Source organism: Podarcis muralis, chromosome 17, assembly GCF_964188315.1.
Source record: "Podarcis muralis chromosome 17, rPodMur119.hap1.1, whole genome shotgun sequence".
In the NCBI taxonomy this organism is placed as follows: domain Eukaryota; kingdom Metazoa; phylum Chordata; class Lepidosauria; order Squamata; family Lacertidae; genus Podarcis; species Podarcis muralis.
Window position 1 is genome coordinate 29,249,084 of NC_135671.1, and position 24,484 is coordinate 29,273,567.

Genomic DNA, 24,484 nt, shown 5'->3' on the forward strand with positions numbered 1-24,484 from the left:
AGCCAGTTCTGGTGAAACCAGAGCAGCGCATGGAAACGCTGTTTACCTTCCCGCTGGAGTGATACCTATTTATCTACTTGCACTTTGGCGTGCTTTTGAACTGCTAGGTTGGCAGGAGCTGGTACAGAGAAATGGGTGCTCACTCCGTTGTGGGGATTCAAACCGCCAACCTTCTGATCGGCAAGCCTTAGGCTCTGTGGTTTAGACAACAGCGCCACCCACGTCCCTTTATAGTGGGGTAGGAGAGTGGAAAATAATGTTGATATATTTTAACATCTGGCAACCAAGGTGCCCCTTTCAGTACATGAATCCACGAGCCTAAAAAGCTTGGGACACAAATTTTCACAGCCCTCTACTGGGTATGGGGCCCATTTTCCAGAAGTCGTGCATTTAGTGTTAACTCTGGAAGTGTCAACTCGATTCTGACCAAATTAAGCCTCCCGATGTATCTTTTGCTCTAGGAAGGCTTAATTTGGTCTCTCAGTAAGTAACATTTAACGAGCTCCAAAGACTGGTTTTGATGTGAAAAGGCCATTACACCCTCCTCACATGTACAATTTCTGTTGTCGCAAAGGCTGCTTCAGCGAATGAAATGTTCCTGATAGGTGCCTAGAAACGTCACGGTGCAGGCTTTTAGGTGCCGAAAGCTCTTTCAGTAGTCATTATTTGCCATTTTGATAGTCATTTTGATTCTGTTTTGAGAGCAATGCTTTTATACTTGATGGTGTGAGAGAACGCCCAGGCAGAGTTCTTGAAAGGGCACCTTCATAACACACCCAGATGCGGCGGCTGGTTGTGCTTTCTCTTGCAGCCATTCCATCTGTAGAGCTAAATATACTGTTTCAATCTTACCTAAAAGCTTTTGCAGGTTGCACCGAAATCAAAGTGCTATGGAAAGAATAACATGTTTGGGTGCCAAGGGCCTCCTTCACCCCATACATTTAAAGTGCTCTTACGCCACTTTAACAACCACGGCTTCCCACAAAGAATCATGGGGACTTGAGTTTGAAAAGAGGGCTGACTCCCCAGGGACCCAGCTCCCAGCAGCCTTAACTGCAGCTGCCAGGATTGAACCAGAATGCTTGGCATTTATGGTATGGATGTGACCCTCGTGTCTCTTTTCCAAAGGACAAGGTGGCTCCCTTTTTAATACAGTGGTACCTCGGGTTAAGTACTTAATTCGTTCTAGAGGTCCGTTCTTAACCTGAAACTGTTCTTAACCTGAAGCACCACTTTAGCTAATGGGGCCTCCTGCTGCTGCCACGCCGCCAGAGCACGATTTCTGTTCTCATCCTGAAGCAAAGTTCTTAACCCAAGGTACTATTTCTGGCTTAGCAGAGTCTGTAACCTGAATCGTATGTAACCTGAAGCGTATGTAACCCGAGGTACCACTGTACACATTAGAAAAGGAAACCTCCCTTCTCAGAAGACTTTGAAGCACAGCACCTGCCGCATAGACTTGCGGCTCCCTTTGTACAATTAGCCAAATAATAAATGCAAATTGCATCATTTACTGAAGGTAAAAAAAATGCAGCCCATCTGCTCTGGAGCTCATTATTCCAGGTCATTGCCTGTGGTGCTCATACTCCTGTTTTATGTCCCAGGATCTTTGTGATCGAAACTGTACCTGCAGTTCTTTGGGGTGCTTCATGCAGTTGCTGAATAGAGACAAAACGAGCTCACAGCAATGCTGTGTAACTGCCATGAGCACCACTGAGGAGGGTAATGCCCAAGGTAATTTGGATAAGGAAAACACACACGGAGGTAAACAGCGTTTCCGTGCGCTGCTCTGGTTTTGGTATTCTGTTGCACCAGAAGCAGCTTAGTCCTGCTGGCCACATGACCCAGACAAACTGACTGTGGACAAGCGCCAGTTCCCTCGGCCTGTAAAGCGAGATGAGTGCCGCAAACCCAGAGTCGTCTGCGACTGGACTTAACTGTCAGGGGTACTTTACCTATAATGCATCCAAGCATCCAAGCAGTTACGTGCGGTGAATTTTTTCATGGGGGAGTGTTAGGGCCAGAGACGCCAGCTTGCAAGAGTGACATGGAGAGTGGAACATTGCAGGTGGTACATCGCGACAACCTGCATGTGAGCATTGCACCTCCCTCCCTAAGCCAGGCAGAAGCTTCCCAGAATTTGGGATGGAGGCTCCAGGAGAACATTCAGGGGCCTAGCTTAGCCCCCTAGTCCACTGATCTCACACCGCAACTACTAAGTAACAGACTCACAGGGCCACAGAAGTTCTCAAGGGGGCAATTGTTCTACAAAAAATATTTGTATCCACCTCCTGGTGACCAAGTTGATTCATGGGTTAAAATATGTATTGGGGTGTGTGAAGCCATTATTGAGCTGATACTTTCATATACATGAGTGATGCCGTGTTGACCCTATAGCCTAAGTGACCAACCACAGAGATACAGGACCAGTTTCCCCTTCAAAGCCAGGTTCTGAGGTTCACAGCTCACAATCTGAATGGGAGGGAATCTCAGAAGGGCACGTCAAACTTCACCCATAGAAATTCATCTTACAGAAGGTTCCTGTGTTATTATTCTGGCTATAAATGTCAAGACAGAACTTAAGCTGGAGGAGCAAAAGTAGCTCAGCAAGGAATATGAAACGAAAGCTACAGCCTGGCTAGTTTCAGCTGCAGTCTTGCTCGCCTGTCTCCATTTTCAAAGCAATGAAGTCCGCAGCAGAGACAGCAAGTTCTGCATTGGATTGAAAAAAGCAGCTATGGAGCTGTGTCCTAAGCATATATAGATTTCACTAGATTGTGGATCAGATTCTAAATGAGGAGAGAACAGTGGAGCTCATAGTGAAAGGGGAAGCAAGATCAGCAGAACTTAAGACAAACTTATGGGCACCACTAAGAGTTGATGTTAACTGTGATAACTGAATAAATTTCCAGGTCCAGTTGCAGTAAACCCCTGGACACTAGTGGCTGGGGACCGGCTCTGAGCACTAGAGGGCCTAACTCTGAGCTTCCCAGAGGCATCTGGCTGGCTACTCTTTAGAAACAGGAGCATGGACCGCATGGACTCCAGAAGGGCTGCTCTTGTTTTTCTTTCTCGTGTCCAAAGAGGTAGCACATGGTTGGTTACTATAGAAATGTTTGCTACGTAGCTCAGTTGGTTAGAGCATGGGGCTGATAAGGCCCCGGTTGCAGGTTCGAATCCCATTATGGGAGAGCTGCATCTTCCTGCATTGAGGGGTTGGACTAGAAGATCCCCAGGGTCCCTTCCAACTCCACAATTCTACGATTCTATGTATGCTTCAACAATCCTAAAACAATTTACACCAGCACAACTGCCTATAATGCAGGGCCAGTGTGTCCCTGCAAAACTTCAGGGTTTGCATTATCATTCAGGAACAGTGCAGTGGATCTGCTGACTCCAAGGCCTTTAATGATTGGCTAGGATTCCAATCCATATTGAAAAATGTGCATCTTGATCCAGCAAGGAGAATCTAATGTGTAGGAAGGTTTCTGCATGAGGGTCAGGAATTTGACTCTCTCCCTGGAGTTCCCCACCTCCTGGTGCTGTGATCCAGTTCCAATCACAACACACGCAATGCCCACCAGGTCATCAGCCCTGTCAGCCAGCCAGGATGCTGCCCATCACCCACCCAAAATAAACCAAACCCTCTCTTTCCTGCAGAAATGATCAGCCATTTCAGAACTAACAGCTGATCAGAAGACTAGCTGCAAGCAGCCCCCTGTTACATGTCTTTCAGTGGCTGCTCAGAGAGGCTGCAGCCGTGGCCAAGAATTCAAGCTCCCCAGAGTTAAGGCAGGCCAACAGAGGAAGAACGATCTGCTACAGACTCCCAGAACTGTCCTAGGCAGATCCTAGGCAGAGATTAGGGAGAAAGAAGACAGGCTGTGGCTGACAGATGATGAATTATGGCTAGCTCCGGCAGCAATGAGCAACCTTCTCCCCATCTGCCACTGAAGAGCCAGTGGTGATTTTCATGAGCTCCAAATGTGGTAACACAAGGGGTGCAAATGTATTCGCTTCTCGGCACGTCCAGCGCTGCGTTTTCACTACAGGAGCTGGCTGGATCAAGTGGCACATAATTTAAAAGAGCAGGAAGACTGTTGAGCCTCGCTGCTCAAAGCCAATTCATTGTTCCTCCTTTGTGTAGATTTTCTTTTTTTTCTTTTTTGTGCGCTGAGTGCTGCTGTAAATAACCGCTGGCAGGGTCCCAGGGAATAGCAGCAGAGAGCGCGTAAGGGTCACAGTTAAACACCTGAGCCCAGGAGAGATACTTGCCATCCTGTTTCACGTGTGGAATTACAGTGGTACCTCGGGTTACATACGCTTCAGGTTACAGACTCTGCTAAGCCAGAAAAATTACCTCAGGTTAAGAACTTTGCTTCAGGATGAGAACAGAAATCGTGCTCCGGTGGCGTGGCAGCAGCAGGAGGCCCCATTAGCTCAAGTGGTGCTTCAGGTTAAGAACAGTTTCAGGTTAAGTACGGACCTCCGGAACGAATTAAGTACTTAACCTGAGGTACCACTGTAAAAAAAAAGAAAAAGCAGAAGCCCAAGTAAATCACTGAGGTGAGGCGGCTGGAGCTGGCCTGTGTCTTGCCTTACACTTCCTACAATACCCCACACAGAAAGCAACGCCACAACCTCATTGTATTTCGTATTTAAATTTTATTGGAAAGATTAAATGTACAATTGCTGCTGTGCTATCTACAGAAAGTAGGAACCATACAGATGGATTGGCAGCAGAGTCGTCTGCTGTGGCCCTTCTTCAAAGGGTTTGCCGAAAGAGGGTCACTGGCCGACAGACTCAAGACCGTTCAGGATTGCTTGAAAACAATGCAGGTTAGAGGAGACGTTGGTTGGGTGGTGAGCCTAGCGCCATATTGCTCTGAGGCGGAAAAGGTTCATTATTGGCCAGCTGAAAATAAGCTCCAGATCTTTAAATACCTCTTGCAAATACTGAAACATTGAGTATGAGCTTGGTGTATTGTCCGCAGTATTCCCATACATCCTATGTATGTGTACAAACATGAGGTAGGCTTGGTTAAGAATATTCCTTAAGGGAGGGAAGGATGGGGGGGGGGGGGAGAAAAGCAAGGAGCATCAGCCTTAGGCAAACTGAGAAAAGGAAACCTCAGATACCAGTACTACCGTATTTTTCGCTCTATAGGACGCACTTTTTTCCCTCCAAAAATGAAGGGGAAATGTGTGTGCGTCCTATGGAGTGAATGCAGGCTCTTTGGCTTCAGCGATAGCAACACAAAGCCTCCAAAGTGCAGAGGGAGCGGGATTTCCCGCCGCACTCCGAAGGCTTGCGGATAGCAGCCTGCAGCCTGAAGCCCGGGGAGCGCAGCACCAACTCCCTCTGCGCTCCCTGGGCTTCAGGCAGCTATCCGCAAGCCTTGGAGCGCAGCGGGAGTTCCCGCTGTGCTCCTAAGGCTTGCGGATAGCCGCCTGAAGCCTGGAGAGTGAGAAGGGTCGGTGCACACCAATCCCTCTTGCTCTCCAGGCTTCGATTCACTGGAGAGGCGCTGCACAGTTTTCCCTCTCTGCGCAGCGCCCCTTCAGCGAAGCGGGAGGAGAAATGGAAGGGGCTCTGTTTCTCCTGCCGCTTCCCTGAAGGGGCGCTGCGCAGAGAGGGGGAGAATGTTTTTTTTCCTGTCCTCCCCCTCCTATGGTCCGGTGCGTCCTATAGAGCGAAAAATACGGTATTTTGGTACCTCTGGAACAAAGGACAGCGTCATTCAAAGATGTGACCAACATTCCCCTCCTGAAGGCCAGGAAGAGACCAGATGGGGAGCTTCAGATGCTGTCGGCTGCAACTCCCAGCAGCCCTGACCCCTCGCCAGGCAGGAGAGGCGGGTGCGAGTTGCAGACCAGTTTCCATTAATTTAAGTGGGGATGATTTCCAAATAAATGCGCTCACCAAGAAAATACAGTTGGATGCAGTGAAAAATACTTCCAGGCAGGCATGTTTAAAGATGGGGGTGCCCAGCTTGGGGGGTGGGGGGGAAGGGTGTGTGTGAAATAGCACAAACATATTTTTATACAATTTGCATAAAATATTTCCTTTTGATATGTACAGTTAGGTTTCACGGAAGAAGGAACCTGCTGGGTAGTCTCGCTTTCAACTTCTCGTGGGCTACTTGGTTTGGTAATCCTGGTTTTTCTTCCAGCAGGTGCATATCGCAATCTAAGCATATCTATAAACAAAATATTTAAAGAATATGAGCTGTATAACATGCACAGTATTATTTTTTAAGTTGTAAGAGTACCGAATACTGTAGCTCTTTCTATGCATTTTTATTGTATTAATTTCTGTTGATGGGAAAGTGGCTGTTTTTTTAAGTTGCAGAACACTGTGAGGCACAATGGAACAGTGGAGAATTATCCATCACTTATTTAACCATGTTCGTAAATGTGGCACATTAAATGTTTTATATTTATATAAAATTACAAATAACAAACTAAATATTGATGTATGTAATTTTTATTTCTTAATTATATTTAGTGGTAGTATGGCTGTATTGTTTTTTGTAACATAAAATCATTCAATAAAAATTATTTATTAAAAAATGATAAAAAATATTTTATATTTATATACAAAAGAGAACAGATAGGCATATCCATGTCATCAATAGCCACTTAAAAGAACTGTAGTTCAATCATGTTTTTTATTCTGACCAGGTGGTTGTTGTGGTTGGTACTCCACCCATCTGACTGGGCTGCCCCAGCCACTCTGGGCGGCTTCCAACATTTCTATGCAAAGATCTTTGCATACAATTTTGGCCTTATTTCAAACACACTTCTTGCCTCAGACCAAGACCAGCAAAACTCCAGTTTTAGCACCGCGAGTCTCAGAAGCAAAATAAAAAATTGGGAGGGGGGGCTGTGGGAGATGCAGAACACATAGGCTAGATGTAGCATTCACTTACAACAGATGGCAAAGGTTTGCGCTAAAGACTAAACATTCACAAGTACTGGATTATCCAATTTTGCAGTTTGGTAATGATTACAAATCTTATCCAAGAGCACTTCTTACCTAAAAAATGGATTCTTTAAATCAAGGACATTGCCTGACTTAAAGCCCGTTTCATCCACTACAGCAACAATTTGGATGTCGTAACTCTGCCTGTTGCATAAAAAAGAAATTTTGTTAAAAATCTAAAGTCATGTCCATAACAAGTTTCGACGTTTCTGAAATAATACTAATACTACTACTACTACTAATAAAAAAATTTATTTATATCCCGCCCTCCCCAGCTGAAGCCCGGCTCAAGGCGGCTAACAACAATCAAATAATCCAACATTCTAAAAACATTTCATTATAAAAATTAATTAAAATCAAATTGATGGCAACCGTTAAGCAAAATTCTGTGCAGATTGCCAGAGGAGGGAGTCAGGCTGCGCCCTAACCAAAGGCCTGGTGGAACAGCTCTGTCTTGCAGGCCCTGCGGAAGGATGTCAGGTCCTGCAGGGCCCTAGTCTCTTGTGACAGAGTCTTCCACCAGATTGGAGCCGCAGCCGAGAAAGCCCTGGCTCTGGTTGAGGCCAGCCTAACCTCTCTGTTTTGCTTGTGTTCTTTCATGCATAATTGAAAGCACTAACTTGTAAGTTGATCAACTGAACATAGGTGATTCAAAGCTTTACCCCATGAAAAAGTATTTAAAAGAGATGACACTGAGCACTGCTAGACTCCAACTAGTAGGTTTTGTCACAAACCAGCAAATCCAGCCCAATTAAAGCTGATTTGATACACTTGCACAATGTACCTGCTTCCCCACAAATCATCATCATCATCAGATAATAACAATAATAATAATAATAATAATAATAATAATAATAATAATAATAATAATATATTATTTATACCCCGCCCACCTGGCTGGGTTTCCCCAGCCACTCTGGGCGGCTTCCAAAACAATATTAAAATAAAGTAATGAATCAAACATTAAAAGCTTCCCTAAACAGGGCTGCCTTCAGATGTCTGGTGGTAGTTGTTCTCTTTGACATCTGATGGGAGGGCGTTCCACAGGGTGGGTGCCACTACCGAAAAGGCCCCCTGCCTGGTTCCCTGTAACTTCACTTCTTGCAGCAAGGGAACCGCCAGAAGGCCCTCGGAGATGGACCTCAGTGTCCGGGCTGAACGATGGAGGTGGAGACGCTCCTTCAGGTATAATGGACCAAGGCCATTTAGGGCTTTCAAGGTCAGCACCAACACTTTGAATTGTGCCCAGAAAGGTACTGGGAGCCAATGTAGGTCTTTCAGGAACAGTGTTATATGGTCTTAGCGGCCACTCGGAGTCACCAGTCTAGCTGCTGCATTCTGGATTAGTTGTAGTTTCCGGGTCATCTTCCAAGGTAGCCCCACGTAGAGCACATTGCAGTAGTCCAAGCAGGAGATAACTAGAACATGCACCACTCTGGAGAGACAGTCTGCGGGCAGGTAGGGTCTCATCCTGCATACCAGATGGAGCTGGTAAACAGCTGCCTTGGACACAGAACTGACCTGCGCCTCCACGGACAGCTGTGAGTCCAAAACGACTCCCAGGCTGTGCACCTGGTCCTTCAGGGGCACAGTTACCCCATTCAGGACCAGGGAGTCCTCCACAGCAGCCTACCTCCTGTCCCCCAAGAACAGTACTTCTGCCTTGTCAGGATTCAACCTCAATCTGTTAGCTGCCATCCATCCTCCAAAGAAAGGGACAAGAAAAAAACAACAACTGCGTGATATCAAATTGTCTAACCTCCCCATAAACAAATTAGGATGAGTGCTCAACAAACCATTTGGGGTTTTTTTGGGGGGGGGGACCACACAGTTTAGCAATGGGGGCTTGCAATAAAAGTGGGGGGTTGGGTTGTTGCCCTACAGCAATAATAATAACAACAACAACAGGGTGTGTGTGGGTGTGAAGTGGGGCACCTCATCATCCTTGGTATTCAAACTGTAGCATGACAAGCATACAGTGGTACCTCAGGTTAAGAATTTAATTCATTCCGGAGGTCCGTTCTTAACCTGACACTGTTCTTAACCTGAAGCACCACTTTAGCTAATGGGGCCTCCTGCTTCTGCCGCGACGCCGGAGCCCGATTTCTGTTCTTATCCTGAAGCAAAGTTCTTAACCTGAAGCACTATTTCTGGGTTAGCGGAGTCTGTAACCTGAAGCATATGTAACCCGAGGTACCACTGTATTCACAATGCTATCATCATTCATTTTACTGCCTTTGAATTGATTCTAGGAGTTTTGTGGTAATTGGCTGTATCACTCTCCCTTTACAGTGGAAAATAAAAAGTGGAACATGGATTTTTTAGTCCTGCCCCCACCCTCCATTTTTCTGGAGCACCACACTGTTGGGCTCTGTGTTTTTACTGTCTCTCTCTCTCCCCCATTATTATGTTTTGGTCTTTCAAGAGTTGGAAACCAGGCCTTGCCTATGAGCCTCAGACTGAGATGTTGCAGAAACGACAACCCTATCAAGGATCCGTGAAATTTTGTTTTCTCGTATTTTGTTTTGGACGAAACATAGGCCAAAAGGCCTGCTAGTTTTTCTCTTCATCTGCGGCGTCCGTGTGCTCGTTTCCACTGGGTCAGGTTTGCAGCGAGGCAGCCAAAATGCCTGGCCTTTAATGAAGGCTTTGGCAACTGCATTTCATTGCTATAGAGACGGTGTTGTAAACAAGTGGGATTACAATAGCAATTGTGGCATGGTGCGATGGAAAACGCTGCTGCTGCTTCTCTCAACTCTGCAAGTAATTGATACACTTCACCTTTGAAGAGCAGGTATTGTAATACGAGCGAGAGGGCTTCTTTATGGGAAAGCTATTAAACGGAAAAGTCACATGAGGGGCACTTGCTGTCGATACAAATGAAGTATTTTGATTGCATCACTGGCGCCTCTGATTTGGGCACTGCTTCTGGAGAAGCTTATGAAAATAAAAAGGCCAGGATGCTTTGCTTCCCATTGCAGACGGACATTTCTAAGAAGATGATGGCGCCGTTTCATGCTGTATTGTAAGTGGCCTGCGGTGCCCATTCTGGGCACAAAGGGGAGGGGAAATTGACTGAGATGCGCACACATGCAAACTAGCTATGCTGCATGCGCAAGGGTTGCCATGGCAATAAGACCCAGCTGTATCCTACCTTTCTGAGTCGCAAGCTCCCCAAAGCCCCATGAAGAAGCAGCTGGAGACCTATCAGGGAGCAGTTTTGTATTCTCAATTGCTCCTTCTGGCTTGGCATTTTGCATGTGTCCTTTACCTGCTCTAGGCTCAACCCATGACCTTTTCAGGGTTCTGTGGGAAATTTCCTTCCATTTGGGGCATTGGACCTGCAAGGAGAAGCTGCTAGAGTCTACACATCACAATGCCATGGTGGGAAGGGTTGGGCTTTAGAAAGCCTTATGAGGAACAGTGGAAGGATCTGGGCATGTTTAGCCTGAAAAAGAGGAGATATCTCAAGGGATGTCACACGGAAGATGGAACAAGCTTGTTTCCTCCTGCTTTGGAGGGTGGGACTCAAACCAATGGCTTCAAGTTGTACAAGAAAGGAGACTCAGACTCAACATCAAGAAGAACTTTGTAACAGTAAGATGTGTTTGGCAGTGGAAGAGACTTCCTTCCCTGGAGGCCTTTAAACAGAGCAGAAAGCCTTATGAGGAACAGTGGAAGGAAGAATTGATGCTTTTGAATTATGGTGCTGGAGGAGACTCTTGAGAGTCCCATGGACTGCAAGAAGATCAAACCTCTCCATTCTTAAGGAAATCAGCCCTGAGTGCTCACTGGAAGGACAGATCCTGAAGCTGAGACTACAATACTTTGGCCACTTCATGAGAAGAGAAGACTCCCTGGAAAAGATCCTGATGTTGGGAAAGATGGAGGGCACAAGAAGAAGGGGATGACAGAGGACGAGATGGTTGGACAGTGTTCTCGAAGCTACGAACATGAGTTTGACCAAACTGCGGGAGGCAGTGGAAGACAGAAGTGCCTGACGTGCTCTGGTCCATGGGGTCACGAAGAGTCGGACACGACTAAAGGACTAAACAACAACAATAAGCCTGGAAAAGAGGAGATATCTCAAGGGATGTCACATGGAACAAGCTTGTTTCTTCCTGCTCTGGAGGGTGGGACTCAAACCAATAGCTTCAAGTTGTACAAGAAAGAAGACTCAGACTCAACATCAAGAAGAACTTTCTAGCAGTAAGAGCTGTTTGGCAGTGGAAGAGACTTCCTTCCTTGGAGGCCTTTAAACAGAGGTTGGGTGGCCCTCTGTCATGGATGCTTCAGCTCAGATTCCTGCATCACAGGGGGTTAAACTAGATGGCCCTTGTGGTCACTTCCAACTCTGCAATTCTATCAAAAATTATTAAATTTGACTATTCAGTCTTAAACAAGACCCAGCAGGTGAATATTATTATGTGCAGTGCATTTCTGCAGGTAATTCAGTGACTGGGCAGAGGACACCTTTTCCGCCACAGTCCAATTGGCCAAGCTTCTTCCTGGTGACTTTGCAATGTTGAAGGTGACAGGAAGTAACCAAGATTAACCCATGAGGAATAATTAAAGTGCCTGCAGACTGTGAAGAATAGTTGGATGGAATAAGAAAGTAAATATTCTGGGAAATGATATATAATGAGATGAAAAAGATGTTGAAATATACATTTTTTTTAAAAAACAGAAGCATTTTTACTTGGTATTATAAATGAGGATATTAATAGACAGGATGTTAAATTGTTTTTATATGCAACAACAGAAGCAAGAGTATTGTTGGCCCAGAAATGGAAGCAAAAAGAAACACTGACAAAAGAAGAATGGCAGATAAGGACTATGCAGAATTGGACAAAATGACAGGAAGAATTCGAAACCTGTGTGACCAGAGATTTACAGAAGATTGGAAGAAGTATATGAATTATTTGAAGAGCAACTGTAATCAACAAATTACGCTAGTAGGACTACAAGAAGTTTTGTAAGGAGAAATATATGAAATGTTACAAAGAAGAGAAAGAAGAGAGATATTAGTTATGTGATTTAAATGTACGGGTAATAGTGAAAGTAAGAAATGTGAAAAGATTGGAAAATTTTCAGATGTGATTGATGGAAGTTAAAAAAATGTATAAGATATAAAAGTATGTTTAATAATTGTTGTAAATTATATGTTAAAAAACTAATAAACAAATTTTATATAATGGATGAAATTCAAAGACTATATAGTTAAATATGCTAAGATAATTTAAATAGAAAAACTTGCAAATACCAGATAGGCTTAGGATTTAAATATGTGATGTTATAGAAGAATATGTTTAAAGTTAAAATGAAAAGAAAGAAATATGTTAAGTGATTAAGTTAATTTTATACGAAATTTGTTTTGGAAAACTGTTACAATGATATACACTGAAACTCAGCCAGGGGGATTCGAGGAAGTCACTTAACAATGTTACTAAGATTGGATTAAGCACAGTTAAGATTTATGTTTGTTTGTTCGTTTATAAATTTTGTAAAATCAATTTTAAAAAAAGTAGATAGATAGATAGATAGATAGATAGATAGATAGATAGATATAGATTGGATTAAGCACAGTTAAGATTTATGTTTGTTCGTTCGTTTATAAATTTTGTAAAATCAATTTTAAAAAAAGTAGATAGATAGATAGATAGATAGATAGATAGATAGATAGATAGTAGATAGATAGAGAGATGATAGATAGATAGATATAGATGATAGATAGATAGATAGATAGATAGATAGATAGATAGATAGATAGATAGATAGATGATAGATAGATAGATATAGATAGATGATAGATAGATAGATGATAGATGATAGATGATAGATAGATAGATAGATAGATAGATAGATAGATAGACAGATAGATAGATAGATGATAGATAGATAGGAATATAGAAAGAACTCCTGACGCAAGGACTTCTGATAGAGGACACTCAAGCCTGAGAGGGAGGCATGCTGATTGCTCTAAGATTCCCCTGCCCCCTCTCTTTTAATCTGCATTAACTCCAGCTTCTCATCTCATTTCTAGACAGTTAAATTTTGCCCAGGTGTGTCGTTCTGCAGAGGAAATACCACAGGAACCCCAAGAATCCTCTCTTCCAACATCCACCTAGTACACATGTTTAGGCCGGTGACCTGTAAACAGAGCAGCAGTCTTAAAAGAGGGATCAGAAATTGACCTCCCTGCTTTAATCCGGCTCTCAAGTACCAACAACAAATGCTAAAAGCCACCAAGGATTTATCATCGGCTGAAAAATAGGAGGTCACAGCATTCCATATCCATTCACCTCTTTGCACGGCAAGACTGAGCCTGGGCAGATGTGTATGTTACTCTGATGAGTGTTTATTGCCTATTTAAAATCATTACATTGAAGCTGCTTCAAAGAAAAGCTGCTCATTATATTTCCTACAGCACAAATCAATATTGCTGTGCTAAATTTAGGAGCAAGTACCTTGCTAATAGCAGCAAAACATCAGATCTCTGAAGGAAATTCACTTGGCACAACTGCTAAGACGGACCGTTTTTTTATGTTGTCTTTGTGATACTTGAACACACAAATGGATTTTCGGCACTGCGGTTTGAGATGCAAAGCATATTTTCTATTGCGGCTTCTGTTCGTTAACGCAAATCTGCAGATGTTTCACATAATTAATTTTTAGTAATCTTCCCCCACACAGGGCTTCGGAAACTCTTTCGCCAGCAAAGCGATTTGCCTGTGCTTTGCTACTTACCGTTTATTTGCCACGAACAGGACTTTCCCTGAAAGAGTTTCCCCTTCTTTGGCAAAGAGAGGAGTTTGGAGAAGGCAGCGGACTTGATACCAGTGAGTCAGAGGCTCCGTGGGGGCAGTCGAGAGCCAAACAGTCACCCTTGAAAGAAGAAATCCAGTAAATACGCAAACATTTATTTATGCGTTGAATTTCTATCTGAAGATCACAGGGCCGTTTGCAACACGAAAGCACAAAATGAGAACACAAAGTACATAATAAAACGGAAACAGAAATAAACCAATTGCCCCTACCTCCCACAAGCCCATTTAAAAGGCCATAGGTATTTTACTCATTTATTAAATTTGCATCAAGAAGGCAGACCTAGTACATCTGCAAAATAGCTTCTGAGAAGACCAAGACAAAGGTGCTCACATCCCAAATTCTTGGTCCATGAACACAGCAGCTTCTCTTCATGGATGGAGAGATGCACTCAGAGAAGGCTGTGGAAAAAACCCTTTAGGAGCACAACTCTCTTCTGTGCACAAAGCAAAAAGTTTAAGGATCCAAGCCAATTTTATTCTCCCAGGCTTCTGCAAACTTCAGCTGAATCTGGTTTTATTCAGCCCCTAGGATGTTCATGTGTTTTACTGCTCCTGCTGTTTTAATTTCAACTGCACCGCCCGCCCCCCATTTTTGACACATTGTTTTAATTATTTTTATTGGTGGCCACACTGAGAGCCTATGGCTGAAAGGAAGGATGTAATTTAAAAACCCAAAAAGTCAGTCTGATGCATTGCAGTTCTGACTACATGATAAGGGCAGGGTTGAAAAAACCATCACCCAGGCTGCTCATCTGTGTGGTGAAGCTGGAGATGGCCTTTTCTTACTGGTTTGTTTTTGAGGTGCTATATGATGAGTTATGGGACACGGGTGGTGCTGTGGGTTAAACCACAGAGACTAGGACTTGCCGATCAGAAGGTCGGCGGTTCGAATCCCCGTGATGGGGTGAGCTTCCGTTGCTCGGTCCCTGCTCCTGCCAACCTAGCAGTTCGAAAGCACGTCAAAGTGCAAGTAGATAAATAGGTACCGCTCCAGCGGGAAGGTAAATGGCGTTTCTGTGCGCTGCTCTGGTTCGCCAGAAGCGGCTTAGTCATGCTGGCCACATGACCTGGAAGCTGTACGCCTCGGCCAATAAAGCGAGATGAGCGCCGCAACCCCAGAGTCGGCCACGACTGGACCTAATGGTCAGGGGTCCCTTTACCTATGATGAGTTACCACATCACATTCACACATTCAAGTGACAAAAAACCAACACATGAGTGGCTTTTTCATGCGAAGTCTGTTTTCTACAGATGGGCCCTCCTGCAAAAATAACACTGTGAGATCCCTTCATGAGAATCTGACTATCTCTACCACAGAGATGTATAAAATGAACTTGTTCCTGCATGTAACAGGCAAGAGAAGAATTTGAGCAAGGTTCTGAATTTGGCCAAATTAAAAGGGTCATTTCCCTTTAAAGTGAAGTTCCAAGGTAACCTTTGGGAGCGAGGAAGAAGAATACGTACAGTGAGCCGACAAATGCCACATCAAACCAGAAGGCCAAACCATGGATTAGCCCAGACTGCATCATTTGGAAAACAAAGGGGATTTCCACTCTGTAGAAAAAGAAAGTTGCCAGTGAAATCCATGGTTAAAAATTACAAATATCACCATTCATTTAGACACTGGTCCGCTAAGCACAACACATTTACCAGAAATAAAGTAGAATGGATTTTTATCCAAGATAATTTATTATAACAAAATCTACCTATGTACTCAATTATTATACCTTGTACAGTGGACGCTCAGGTTGCGAACGTGATCCATGCGGGAGGCACATTTGCAACCCGCAGCGCCACGTCTGCGCAGGTCACGATTTGGGGTTTCTGCGCATGCGCATAGTGCGATTTAGTGCTTTTGCGCATGCGCGAGCGCCGAAACCTGGAAGTAACCAGAAAACGTGCAACCTGAAGCGTCTGTAACCTGAGGTATGACTGTATTTCATTTTATTTATTAGGATTATCTTGACAGATGTCATTACTCTTAAACCAACAAAAACTTCACACCAAGTTATATTTTACCCTAAATATTGTGCTTAGCCGACTGCAGCAATTTGCAAGGCTAAAATGCCAGTAAGGATTAGAGGCTTAAAATACCCTGAACGGGATCCACACACACGCTGTGAAGTCCCTCGATTGCCTGTAAGCGGAAAAGTGTAGAAAGAAACAATTATTTGACATGGAAAGGCAGGACTCTTTCCAGACACTTACCTATGCAAATCTTCCTCTTCTGCGTCTGTAAAATTGACCGTGTACTTCACTGTCCGGGCCATTAAAATTCTGATGTCAAATGTATCCTGAGGGTTGAAGAGGAGAAAAAGAGAGAATCAGACCCCTGCTCTCCTCTAGTGCTGCAGGCTTACAAAACAGAAAATTCCTCCTCCCACAATAATATACCTTCTCTTGGTCCCTTTGATATGCTATTTTAGTAGTTCCGCTCTCTGTTAAAAGAAATATGCACCGCATACACATTGCTTATATCTGGAACCCTGAGGGATTTCTATATCAAGAGGCATTTCTGACCTTCATACCACCCCCAGTTAATGTTTTAGTAAAGCCAGTGGGTTTTTTCTGGGGGGACGCAGAGGGACGCATACCCCTAAACATTTTGTCAATCTTTGTACTTTTGTCCATTTACTGTATTTATTTTCCCCGATTTGAACTATAAAACGGTGATTTTATTGAGTCAAAATGAGAGTAGCCCTAAACGTTTTAAAAGGAAAAAAACCCTGAGTAATGCAGTACCGATTCTATCAGGGAGAGCCAACATGGTGCCCTCCAGCTGTTGTTGGGGCTCCCATCATCCCTGACTCCTGGTCCTGCTGACTGGGGTTGATGGGAGTGGAGTCTGGCAACACAGGAAGGCATCCCACTGGCTGCCCAGTTAAAGCTGGGAAGCCGTGAATTTAAATTTCCTTCCTTGCACTTACAAGCAACCCACAAAACCTGCTCACGGTTATGCACCGGTCAATGGAATATTTGCCTCAGAACAACTCCAAACAGACTTTTACATTTCCGTTTGCTCAGATGCTCTCAGAAAAAATGACTGTGATCAAAAGAATTACCAGCTAATTCATGGGTAGGCAAACCAAGGCCTGGGGTGCAGATGCGGCCCAATCGCCTTCTAAATCCAGCCTGCGGATGGTCTGGGAATCAGTGTGTTTTTACATGAGTAGAATGTGTGCTTTTCTTTAAAATGCATCTCTGGGTTATTTGTGGGGCATAGGAATTCGTTCATTATTAGTTTTTCAAAATATAGTCCGGCCCCCCACAAGGTCTGAGGGACAGTGGACCGGCCCCCCGCTGAAAAAGTTTGCTGACCCCTGAGAATTACAAGGTGTGAACCATTCGCTGATGTTGACCTTAAGGGAAAGCAAAGCAAGAACAAACACATGTGACATGCAGCTCTGTTCCACATGGATGCCACCTCTGTTCTATAACATTATTGCTCCTGCTATAGCTATTATTATGAGCTGCCAGGGACTGGCTGGATGAGGAAGAATGGTGGCCGTCTCCCACCCAAGAGCCCCCCAGGCGACTTAGACCTCAGGATGTGGTGGTGGGACACTGAAGAGCAGTCTGGGGAAGGGAGAAGAATAAGAAGAAGAGTTTGGATTTGATATCCCGCTTTATCACTACCCTATGGAGTCTCAAAGCGGCTAACATTCTCCTTTCCCTTCCTCCCCCACAACAAACACTCTGTGAGGTGAGTGAGGCTGAGAGACTTCAGAGAAGGGTGACTAGCCCAAGGTCACCCAGCAGCTGCATGTGGAGGAGCGGGGAAGCGAACCCGGTTCACCAGATTACGAGACTACCGCTCTTAACCACTACACCATATTGGCTCTCGGGGAGGTGCTAGAAGACGGGTGACAAGAGAGGGAGATCCTTCCAGGACAGGGCTAGAGGTTGAGAGTCACAGTGTGAGCGCAGACTCAGGCAGAGAGGAGCCAGAGGTTGCCCTGCTATTCTGCAGCAGGACAGTCCCAGTTAAGGAGAGTCCTGCACGTTGCTGAACAGCGGGCAAGACAAGCCCAGAGGAGGAGCTCGCCCTTCAACGCAGCCTTTGTCTGCTGGGGAGGGATCTGGAGTAAGATCAACTGGAAGGGGAGGGGGGCAGTGGTCCATTTCAGTCATACCTCAAGCTGAACGAGTTGAGCCTAAGTAACTCTGCTGCACTGGTATTTTCTGTTAAGAAAAAGCTAATTGCCTTCCGTGCCTCACAGTCTTTCTTGCCCTGTGGTCAACTTGACAGATCCTGACAGCTCCTTGACTCTTGAAAGACCTTCATTGGTTCCCAGTACGTTTCCAAGCACCATTCAAAGTGTTGGTGCTGACCTTGAAAGCCCTAAACGGCCTCGGCCCCAGTAGACCCGAAGGAGCATCTCCACCCCCATCATTCTGCCCGGACACTGAGGTCCAGCACCGAGGGCCTTCTGGCGGTTCCCTCACTGTGAGAAGCAAAGTTACAGGGAACCAGGCAGAGGGCCTCCTCAGTGGTGGCACCTGCTTTGTGGAACGCCCTCCCATCAGATGTGAAAGAAATAAACTATCTGACGTTTAGAAGATATCTGAAGGCAGCCCTGTCTAGGGAAGTTTTTAATGACTGATGTTTTAATGTATTTTTAATCTCCTGTTGGAAGCCACCCAGAGTGGCTGGGGAAACCCAGCTAGATGGGCAGGGTATGTATGTATGCATGTATGTATAAATAAATTTATTATTATTATTATTATTATTATTATTATTATTATTATTATTATTATTAACATTAACCCACGTGTCACCCCAGGTCCCAGGGCAGAGTATAATCCAACATTACAACACACAAACCGTTTAAAACAACTTACAATTACAGAAGTAAGCTGGGTTCTACAAATATACACCCCTAGTGTCAAAAGCCTGGGTGAAGAGGTGTCCCTTCCACATTCACCAGATGCTACGTAATGAAGGGGCCAGATGTACCTCCGTGGGGAGGCAGTTCTGCAACTTAGGGACCCCCCCAGCCCCTGAGCTCCTGAAGGTGGAGGGGGAAGGCAAAGGAAAAAGCGAGAAAATAAAAAACGACTTACTACAATAGGTTGCCTAAAGTATTCATCTACAGCTGCATTGCGGAGACTGGACAGATTGACTCCATAAAAACACTGCTGGTACCTAGAAGAAATAATGCAGTTGTAAAGAAAAGAAAATTGTACAAAGAAATCTCTATAAGCTGCCTGTAACAGCCACAGATCCATGCACATTCTTCAAACCACCTAGGAAGCCTGATCAAAGCCTATTTTTTGATATGCAAAGATACTGTCTTTCCATTCAGCTAACCTCTTCAAACAGCATGCAGCGTGTGGGTTACTCATTGTGCACTGGATTAATGAGCTCAGCAAACAACGGTGAGATATTGCTGCTTAATTCTCCCAAGGAAGAGCCCTCTGTTGGCGCCTCTTTCAAGTTTCAATGTACTGGAAGGCTTTGAAAAACTAAAGCCCCACGTGAGGGCAGCACACACAGCTGAAGAAACCCAACAGACCACAGAACTCCCCTCCATTGTCGCCATCATACAACTATTTCCCAAGGCCCTGAGAGGGACCAGCTTTTGAGGCCCAACTAACTTCAACCAGGAACTGACGACCGAGAGGAAGAACTTGAAATTTACGTGCATTCATCAGCCTTAAGCAACACAACAGCAAATGCACTTTTCTCAGGCGCAAGTGTCATCCAGATGTAAAGCTCATGTTTCTAAGCAAACTCTGATTTAAAGAAGTGGCCCGCAGCTCCGAAATTGGAGCCCTGACTGAAAAGCTGCTGAGCAATGGAAGGCGGGTTAAGCCAGGGGTCTTGAAAGGTGACGCAGTGAAGCCTTGCCCCCCTTGGCTGATAAAATTCAGCAGAGAGACGACGTCTGCCTGGGCAAAGGAGGTGGTTGTCAGGGAACTGCCACTGGCTCTGGGGCGAGAGGGGAAAAGCCGGATGGATTACAGAGAGCCCCCAAAGATCGTGGGAAGCAGCTCCTCCTCAGCGGAGGAGAGTAACCACGCCTCCAGTGGAGAGGAGCTTCAGGGCTCAGAGGAAGTGAGACGGTGCCAGGACACCTTGCCTGGGTAAAGCGGGGAGGAGAGAGGTCCTCCGTTACCCATGCCCTCCCTGCGCAGTAAGCTTCCACGCCGAGAGGGGAGGCGCAGACTGGGCGTCAAGAAACTACTCTGCTGGGGAAGGTTTAAGGACCGCCCACTCTCAGATTCTGCCAGTGAATGAGCCAGTCACGGGAGAGTGGCGCTCTGGACAGATAAAGTTTATTTTGGAATCAAAAGCAAGGCTTCACAGCCGAGCAGGGAGGCATTTGCCTGCTTGCTCTCGAGCAACCCCATGGAACCCTAACAGTGGTCAATGCCCTTTTACAAGAGGGGGAGCTTCCTACCTGTTTGAAGGGGGTAGCGATAAGACCACTCCTTAGGAAACACCCCCTAGACAGTATTCTGAGAACCTATGCAACTACCAACCATTGCCAATCTCCCTTTGGGGGCAAGGTGCTTGTGCTGCTGGTTGCTGATCAACTGCATGCAAAGCAACCCAGACCCGCCGCTTTTCACCAGAGACCCTTCTCAGTGTCCCCCCCTCCCTGAGAGGACGGCAACCCGAAAACAGACCTTTTCTGTGGTGGCTCCCTGTTTGTGGAATGCTCTCGCCATGTCTTTAGGTGCCACATGGAAAATTCCTCTTTACTCAGGCCTTTGGCTATTAAACAGTCTGCGTCATTTTAAACGTGGAAGGATTGTGGTCATGAAATTTTCTGTGATTGCTCTGTTGTTGTTGTTATTGTTGTTGTTATGCCATGTAAATTATATTTTTAATGTTGTACACCACCCTGGGATCCTTGGTTAAAGGGCAGTATATAGATTGCACAAATAATAATAATAATACAGTGGTACCTCGGGTTAAGTACTTAATTCGTTCCGGAAGTCCGTACTTAACCTGAAACTGTTCTTAACCTGAAGCACCACTTAACTAATGGGGTCTCCTGCTGCTGCCGCGCCGCCGGAGCACGATTTCTGTTCTCATCCTGAAGCAAAGTTCTTAACCTGAAGCACTATTTCTGGATTAGCGGAGTCTATAACCTGAAGCGTATGTAACCTGAAGCGTATGTAACCTGAAGCGTATGTAACCTGACGTACCACTGTAATAATAATAATAGCTACTTGTTATGTACTGAAGTTCTCACCCTGGGCCAGCAGGGGGATACTGTAGATAGTTATGCAAATAAGGGATCGAAAGTGACGTTCAGTGATTGGATAGTTTTAGAAAGTTGTTACATTTACGTTGTACTGGAGCTCTATATAAGCTGGCTGACTGAAGCCTTCAGTTCAGTTCTGCCCAGGCCTGTGAATAAACAAGAGCTGTTGAAGAATCGCTGTGTTGTCTGATATGTTCACCCACAACTTAAGACTACTGATGTACATCACACAGCTAAGAAGGATTTAAAGGGAGCTAGTTGTGCCATAAGAATCCAAAATACAAAAAAGGGAAAAACACAGCCTAAGCCTGGTTTGGAGAACCTGCCATTCTTGCCTTTGTGTCGCGAGGCCTGAAGTGATGTGGTGGCAGAGAGAGAGATGCTGCGTGAAAGACAGCAAAAGCACATGGTGGCATCATCCTTCAGTGCTGGCAAACACTTGGTCGCTGGTCCCTGACGGACTTTCAGGGGCAAAGGAAAGGGCAAAAGGTTCCCCACTCCCGCTGGCCTTGGCCGCTTTTCCACAGTCAAATCAAGCAGCAAACACCCGGTCAAACATACTTAAAGACGCAAGTCAAACGCATGCCAGACATTCTACCAGGCAGCGCATGAAGGATGTCCCTGCTTTTCCCAACACAGAAATTATAACCAGAAAGAAAAGGAAAGCAGCTCTTAGAACACATCTAAGACAACATTCTTGTCTTAAAAACAGAACTGACCACTCGTGGGATTGAAAAACTGATGCCTTGGATATTTACAACCACTACTCAGTGCAAAAGAGCAGAATATACAGAGGTGCCAAGTGACAGGAGTCATCACTGCACAGCCCTATGACGTCTGGAGAAATATTTAACTCAAATCTGATTGAATCTGATCTCTGTTGTCTTCAATGGATAAGAAATTATAACATACCTGGGATTTAAAAAACAAAACAAAACCCCCATTGGGGTAAACAAACGTTGCTGTGGAGATCACCAGGAGTGCAAATTCACCATGTGGTGTTGCAGTTGGCACCACTTTCTGAAAGATTGAGCAAAAGTTTGTACAACATCCCAAACCTGGCAGAATGGAGCAGTATGGCTAAAATCAGGTGAAACTCAATACACTCCATATAATCTTAGAATCACAAAACCACAGAGTTGGAAGGGACCCCAACAGTCATCTATTCCAACCCCCTGCGATGCAGGCATCTTAACTAAAGCATCCATGACAGATGGCCATCCAAACTTCAGAATCAATAGCTAAGGAGGTTTCAGGAGCCTTTATTTACCTCAGGCCATTCTCCTTTGTCATGTTCATCTGGTTCGGGGAGAAAATCTGCAAAAAACCCACGATTTCCCTGCAAACCCACATTTTCTACGTTTCAGTTTGGTACCCCTCCTGCAAATTGTCCAGATCTCGTTCTGACTTCGCAACGAGACATGTAGATAGTATCATGGCTTTCATTGGCTTTCTGAAAACGAATGGAGTAAGGGCTTTCAGACTTTGTTTCTTTGCTTATAAAATACATGTCTCATTACTCTCTGGTAGCTACAAATGCCTAATAGAGTGGACCCTCGGGTTATGTTACCTTCGGGTAACGTAATCTTCGGATTGCAAATGTGGCTTTGCCACTCGTGCATACACAGAAGTGCTCTGTGGTGCTGCACGTGTGCGCAGAAGCAGTCCTCCAGTTATGAAATTTTTGGGATATGGCCAGGCCTCCGGAACGGATCCCATTCGTAACCAGAAGTACCACTGTACTGTACATCAATGTAAGTTACTTTTCTTAAGGGCAGGAGTAAGAAGATTTCATCCCTGCCAGTACAGTGGTACCTCAGGTACTTAATTCATTCCGGAGGTCCGTACTTAACCTGAAACTGTTCTTAACCTGAAGCACCACTTTAGCTAATGGGACCTCCTGCTGCTGCTGCGCTGCCGGAGCACGATTTCTGTTCTCATCCTGAAGCAAAGTTCTTAAGCTGAAGCACTATTTCTGGGTTAGTGGAGACTGTAACCTGAAGCGTATGTAACCTGAAGCGTATGTAACCTGAGGTACCACTGTATAAATGTTAAGAACATACTCAAAACGCAGGCAAAACCAATGGTGAAGTCTCTCTCACTTTCTTACAAAATCTTTACTTGTTTAAAAATAAACCTGTGAAATCCAAGTCTTACATTTTCTCCAGCTGAAGACCCAAAGGCCACAAGACGGCACAATGCGTTGATACTACCAGAGAGGCTTCTAACCTGCCAAAGCTTACAATGAAACTGTTGTGCTTCTGCCTCAGACTGCTCATTAGGATTACGAAGCATGAACTATCCCTATGCAACAAATATCTGAGTTGCTTATTTGGCTTGCTGGGACACAGAAACGGTGCACACACAAAACGACAAAATGGTGGGCTGGCACCATTCCATTTCAGCTTATCTTTGTTATTACAGGAACTGGAAATAGAAAGAATGACAAAGATGGAGAAAAACAGCTCGTACGGAAGACAAGTTTTGCAAACCCACCAGTGCAGAAAACAAGCTTTGAGTATAAATAAGTCTAAGTTGGGTCTATGAAGGTGCAGCCCCATGGTGGTGCTGAAACCAACAGATGCAGGTTCAGTTCCACAAACAACACATCCTCCAGCGGTTTGTGTCCTCTTCTGCCAGTGAACACAGCAATTGGCACCCAAGGCCGATGCAAACGCTAAGTGCCAATGGCTTCCTCCTTCCACAAGGAAGCCCTGCTTGTCTGCACTACTATGGGATGGCCACCAAAGATAAGCAACATGCACACAGCAGGAGTCATCTCTGGAGCTTGCCTGCACATGTCATAGTCTGCCACTTGGATGCATCCAGAAGCAAAGGTCAGTTTGAATGAACATAAAATGCAATCCCCAAATCCAAATTAAAGCAGCACTTTATAGGTCAACCAAAATGCCACAAAACAGTGTGAAAGATTTCAAGTTCTCCAGAAATCTTCATCAGGCTGCATATTAAAACACACACACACAAGGGGCCAGAAGAGAGGGGAAAGAATGGATGATGGGCAACCCATCAGAGTCTGCCAAGAGGAGGTAACAGATATTCAAAATGAGGCTCCTTTAGATGCTATGCAGGTGAGAGGCTGCTGTGTCAAGACTTCTTGGGAAGGAGAAATGTGTTTGACCACCTGTATTTCTTCTTTCCTTTTCTCCCCCCTTGGTTCTTTTTCTTTTTTGTGACATTTTGTTGGCCCAACAGATACTGTCCTCATATGGGATTTGGATTGTTTCTTATGGACCAGCATGACTACCTTTAAGTAAAGGGACCACTGACCATGAGGTCCAGTCGTGGCCGACTCTGGGGTTGCAGCGCTCATCTCGCTTTATTGGCCAAGGGAGCTTCCGGGTCATGTGGCCAGCATGACTAAGCCGCTTCTGGCGAACAAGAGCAGCGCACGGAAATGCCGTTTACCTTCCCACCGGAGCGGTACCTATTTATCT

The 24,484-nt window shown here is 45.0% G+C and overlaps 1 protein-coding gene across 3 annotated transcripts in view; it reads right to left on the reverse strand.

Annotated features, from left to right (window-relative positions):
• Positions 1-4,645: 4,645 nt before the first annotated feature.
• Positions 4,646-24,484, reverse strand: part of LOC114587458 (histone-arginine methyltransferase CARM1-like) — a 56,406-nt gene continuing 36,567 nt past the window's right edge. For 2 of the 3 annotated variants that reach the window (XM_077921544.1, XM_028711714.2), the window contains exons 8-13: positions 18,877-18,958; positions 16,021-16,106; positions 15,277-15,366; positions 13,733-13,870; positions 7,040-7,129; positions 4,646-6,200 (exon numbers count right to left, since the gene is read on the reverse strand). In XM_077921544.1, the coding sequence (XP_077777670.1) occupies positions 6,191-6,200; positions 7,040-7,129; positions 13,733-13,870; positions 15,277-15,366; positions 16,021-16,106; positions 18,877-18,958 (496 nt within the window). In that variant the 3' untranslated portion in view covers positions 4,646-6,190. Of the gene's footprint in view, positions 6,201-7,035; positions 7,130-13,732; positions 13,871-15,276; positions 15,367-16,020; positions 16,107-18,876; positions 18,959-24,484 lie in introns of those variants that run through there. The other variant, XM_077921543.1, reaches the window with a different exon arrangement.